Raw genomic sequence first — 5,449 nt, 5'->3', positions numbered from 1 at the left:
CCTATAGAGTTTATGTTTCCAGTAAAGAGAAGGTCACCATCCGTCTCTGCTCTGATTCAACCCCTCTGACATGTGTTGCTCATGTAATCAGATCCGGGGCACGCTAACTAGCGGCTCTGGTGCTTTCCCGGCCCTCCTCATGCATTATAGACGAACAGATTTTCTGCCATTGTGGAGGATGAAGCCGTGTGTGGCGCCCGGCGCTGGTGACGGTCGGGTACAGTGATGGCCCGCAGCTGCATTACATCAGCAGATCATTAGGGAACTCTGCTTCCGAGGCAGTAACCATCAGTTATTCTTTGGTGGAGGATGATCGTTGTAATCAGAACAATTCTGTCATTGAATTCTAATGTGATTTAACCAAATTAAGGTTTTCATGTAGTAGAAGCAGTACATTTACTCGAAAGTACTTGTGCTTTTGATTTTATGCTACTTTTTATGTTATTATAGATACACTGTTGCCCAAAAAGTTGGAATATTTTGTTTTCAGACACAATCCTCTGTTTATTCCTATTTAAATGCATCACTCATCACTTTTGAGCAGGTGCAACGATAACATTATGTGTCACAATTACCCAGGTTAAATTAATTCATGCGTAACAAAAAGACAAGATATTTGAAAAGTATTCCAACTTTATGGTCGACCCTGTATTTGATAGTTATAGTTACATGTTATTTTCAGAGTACAAATGTTTTTAAATAAAAAAAATGACTATATATATATATATATATATATATATATATATATATAACATTCTGAAAGAGGACTCTAGCATGATTTTTGAGTATTTTTGTTGTGATATTTAAGTTTTCTTTTCTTCTTTTCACACTTTACTGGAGTGACATCTTGAATAAATCAATTATTTGATTGATGGGAAAATTGATCTACAATTATTTCATGGCAGATTAATTGTTTCGGTCTTTTGTCAAAGCAATAATGCCAATCATTTCCAAATTCTCAATACTGAAGATTTGGTGCTTTTCCTGAAGATCTTTGTACCACATGTTGTTGTTGTTGGTCAAAAATAAAAGTATTTTAAACTCAGAATTTTGACTTGTTTTTCTTTAAGATCAAAAGAAAGAAAAGAATTTAGAATTAAAAAAAATAATTCCCACGTGGACCTTAATCCCCTTCAATATATAACAGCCTGAAAGACGTGCAAGAAAAACCACAGCAACACACTTGGCCTCTCTGACTGACAGGCGATCCTCTTGCATACGGAGCCTCTTTCCTGACTCACACATGCCTGACAGTAGGTCAAGCAAACACCTGAGTATTTGCTTGAGGGAAAAAAACCAATGTGACATGTGAATATGAAAAAAAGATCTATTTTATTCTCTCTTATCATCCAGGAACTCCACTCTCTACCTCCTCTGGCAGATTGAAAACGTGCTTTACAACCACTTGTCGTCAACAAACAATTTTCCACCGTTTAATTGTGTGAGTGGGCTTGCTGCACCTGTGGCTCATATCCAGGTAACCCTGGAAGATTGCGAGCCCACAATTGCTTTTTTTTTTTGCAAAGGTGGGAGACGGGCTGTACAGAAATGTAGGTCAGGGAAAAATGCTGAACTATAAACACGTTGAGCAGCTGTCTGCTGCAGGAATAGCAGCCTGTTGCTCTGTCTATACATTTATGTGGTAAGAGCGCTGGCCTTCCACTATAGTTACACGGAGCGCATGCTGTGACGATGTCATACTGTCTTCTCAGATCAAGGGCAACTTCAGCAGCTGGTGCAGACCGGGACATCCCACCTCAGGAGGAAAAACTGTGGGTTTATTTCCTCTGCTGTAACTTTCAAGTCAATACAGCAACATGTGTGTGTGTGTGTGTGTGTGTGTGTGTGTGTGTGTGTGTGTGTGTGTGTGTGTGTGTGTGTGTGTCTCCTAAAAGCACATCAATTCATAATGAGTTGCTTTTTATAGGACTTGCCAACCCGCCCCCTTAAAATACATTAACCTTCCGTCTCTGGGTCTCGTTCTAAATCCATTGTGGGTGGGTGTGTGTGTTTTTTTGGGGGGGGGTTTTCAGTGTGAATACCTCAGCATGTCCAACTGGATTTCATCAGCTGGTGAAACACTGTCTGTGTAGATAACAATCCAAATATCCACCTCCTCTGTCTGAGTCTTATTCAGCCCTGTTAAAGTGTGCAGCATCAGCGCTGGTGGTGTCAGGGAGAAAATACGCCTCGGGGGGGACACTAATGACTTACATCAGTGCATCACATGTGTGTGTGTGTGTGTGTGTGTGTGTGTGTGTGTGTGTGTGTCTGTACTGTAAAGTCTGAATGACTGGCATGAACTGTGTGACATGTGGCCTCGCCTCTGTGTGGGAAAAAGGAAGTGACAGTGACACATTTAAATTTGGAGCGGCAAGCAAAGTGTCGTCACTGCTGCTAAGTGACATCCCTTCACTGACCACAGGTCACATGACACCAGAGGTGATGCTGTCTCTTTGCCACGCAGATATGAAGCCTGATGCACCGGGAATTTAAAAGAAGGAAGTAACACATTTTTTAGTCTGTGTTCCTTCCATTTATTCACTAATATGTGAAGACATGACGCTTTCTAATGCAGTTTTCAGAAGTAGGGCAAATGTGAATGATATCATCCCCTCTGATTCTTAAAGTTTGACTTAAAACATGAGAGCGTATGGATTGACAGCGTTTTTGTTTTTCTGCCCCTGAAGAGATTCTCTGTAGAGTCTCATCAAACGAGGACAGACGTAACAGGGAATGAAAAAAAAATAGTGTCAGTATGTTGTCAAAAGAGCTCTGGTGCTTTTCAGCCGCCTTGTCATTAAAGGACCCATGTGATGTTCTAACAGCGGGTGCTTGTGGTGACGTCACAATGAAAGGGCTTTCAGTAACCTTAATTGAATAACTTCTACAGCCTGTTTCCCTGAAAACAATATGGCAACAAACAAGAAAAGGGGGGGGCATGGATCCAACCAAGACGACTAAATGAAATATCTTTAACAGCACCGATAACACCTGTTAGTCCACACAGCTGAGAAATGTAGTCTTTCCCGCCTCATGTGACTTTTATTCAGTGCAGACAATCTGACCTCGATTGGAGCCTCTCAAGGTAAATCCCCACTTATATTAAAGAGCACCGCAGGAAAACATGGCCTACTTACACCCCCCCACCACACAAACCTACACACAATTCCACCACTTCGTATCATTTTCTTTCTTTTTTTATTGATAATTCTATGAGGTTCACATAACAAACCACATTTTTTCTTTTTAAAAAATAACATATTTAGACTTTAAAACAGTTTACTTTACATATTAATACATGAAGGTGTTTTTTTCTTCTTCTCTTTTGCACAGCAAAGATATGACATTTATGTTTCCCGGACAACATACCAACAGACTATTATGTACATGTAGTCAACATAATACTTTGAATGAATTTCCACGACAGTGCAAAAATAAAGTAAGTGAACAGGCTGTTGCCAAGGCGCCCTGACAGGGGGAAAAAAAATAAGGATGCCTGTTTTTAAGACCCACTGAACCACTTAAGGGAAATAAAAAAAATTAAAAAAAACGGAATGTTCTCTTCTGGATGATGATGAGCATCTTTCAACAGAAAAATGCCATTTTCACGAGAGAGAGAAAAAAAAAGAAGTAAGGTAAACAAGCTCGAGGATGCAACAAATCCTCTTAAATAAAAAGCGATGGGAATTAGTGCTGCGCATCCTGGGATTGCGTCGGTTCAAACAGTCAACTCTCAATTCGACATGCACTTTGTTTGTTGTTCTTCCATTTTAAACACATTCTTAAAACAACATTCAGTAGCCTAATTATGTCCCATGTTGTTTCTCTCCCTGGCTCCTCTGGATTCAGACAGACACTCTCCAACACAACAGAGGGAAATGTTTTCTTGTGGAGACATCGTGACTCAACAACACACACGCAGAAATGCCCAAAGATGATTCAGGCAATTTCCTGCACCTTTACCTCCTCAAAGCCATTAGTGAGCGCGGTGGGCTCCTGGTTGCTGTCTATGGAGGACTCGCTCCCCGTGCTCTCCCCGGACAGAAGTCTGGTGACTCTGAGGTCAGCCTTCAGCGTCTGCACGTCGTTTCCTATGCACATCTCGCCCAAGTCGTTAATGATCTGAGTCAACTCCTGCTTGCCGTTGGCAATGCAATCGCCCTCCGTGTCCAGGATGTCCTCGCACTCAAAGTGCATCGCCTTCTCCTCCTCCTCCTCGCCGACCAAGTCCTCCGTGATGGAGCCCAGCTTGGGCGCGCTCCGGCTGCGCTCCACCGGCGGCTTGTAGTAACACTGTCCGTTCAGCAGCTTCCTTATGGGGACCAGCGGGATCGTCTGCTCCCCTATGAGCTGCTGCTGCTGGTGCCTGGCGTCGTCCCGCCGCTTTAGCCGCTTGAACTCGGCGAGAGCCGTGGCCGAGGTCTGGTACAGCAGCAGCGCCATGGCCTTCGCCTTCTCCGGCTTGGACACCAGCACCGCGTGACAGCGCAGCATCACGGCCTTGTGCTTCATCTCGTGCCTGTAGACCCAGGCGAAGATCTTGGGTAGCCTCGGGTCCGCGACGCAGTACGTTATCCGGTGCAGCAGGTACAGGTGTCCCGGCCTCCTGGCCTTGTCGTCCACATGCACCATGCGGATGCCCTGCGAGCTGATGGTGAGGCGCATCTTGGTGCCGTTCTTGCCCATCTCGCTCTTGCCCCAGATCTTGCTCACCGCCACGTCCGTGCAGCCGTCCCCCTTGGACTGGATGGTGGTGGCGTTGCCCAGGTAGAGCACCGTGTACGTGGGGTCCTCGCTGGTGATCTTCACCTTTTTCCTCTTGGACTTGAACATGCTGCCCACCCTGTTGAGCGCGCTCTCGGGGCAGGACTTGGCGAAGGAGGTGAGCGCGGAGTAGTTGAGGCTCACCGCATAGCCCTTCTGCTTGGACTGCTTGTCTTCCTCGATCAGGTCGAACTTATTCTTCTTCCAAGGCAGCATTGTAGCGCTGTGTTTTCCCAGTCAACAGCGACAAAAAGTCTGCTGGGAGAGGAAGAGGGGTGGGGGAAAGACTTCGTATTAGACTACTGCTAAATCCTAAAAAGTGTGTACTTTCCCTGTCAGGTCATTTGTAGGCTATACTCTATGAGAAGTGAACGCGAAAGACGCCGTACTTCATCTGTCGGTCCTCTGAAGTGATCTTTCCCATTCTGGTGTCCCCCCAGGTCTCATCTATTGCAGCTCTGAAAACAGTTCGCTGTTGTGGGACCAGCTTCCCGGTTTATATACAGGGAGAAACCATTCGGTGAGAATACAGGAGGGGGAGGGCTGAACCAATTGAGATCGGACCTGTTTTTGGTTTCTATTGAAACACAACAACACTCATTTTTTCAGCCTGGCTGCAACATCATTTTGTACACAGTTAATATTAATTAATCTTGCAGAACTCAATTGCAAGGTTTATTCG

General features: G+C 44.5%; 1 protein-coding gene across 1 annotated transcript; it reads right to left on the bottom strand.

The window, feature by feature from the left end:
- Positions 1-3,182: 3,182 nt before the first annotated feature.
- Positions 3,183-5,171, bottom strand: fam43a (family with sequence similarity 43 member A). The gene is made up of 2 exons (XM_084011008.1): positions 5,157-5,171; positions 3,183-5,022 (listed from the first exon to the last, which is right to left on the bottom strand). Exon 2 carries the CDS (start codon positions 4,981-4,983, stop codon positions 3,943-3,945), a length of 1,041 nt encoding a protein of 346 aa, XP_083867134.1. The 5' UTR covers positions 4,984-5,022; positions 5,157-5,171; the 3' UTR covers positions 3,183-3,942.
- Between the last annotated feature and the right edge of the window lie 278 nt (positions 5,172-5,449).

The sequence above is a fragment of the Eutrigla gurnardus genome (genome assembly GCF_963514095.1).
Source record: "Eutrigla gurnardus genome assembly, chromosome: 6".
In the NCBI taxonomy this organism is placed as follows: domain Eukaryota; kingdom Metazoa; phylum Chordata; class Actinopteri; order Perciformes; family Triglidae; genus Eutrigla; species Eutrigla gurnardus.
This window is presented reverse-complemented; position numbering and strand designations above follow the sequence as displayed.

Coding starts and splice junctions, on each gene's coding strand:
- fam43a (XM_084011008.1), bottom strand. CDS start 4,983: ATGCTGCCTTGGAAGAAGAATAAGTTCGACCTGATCGAGGAAGACAAG.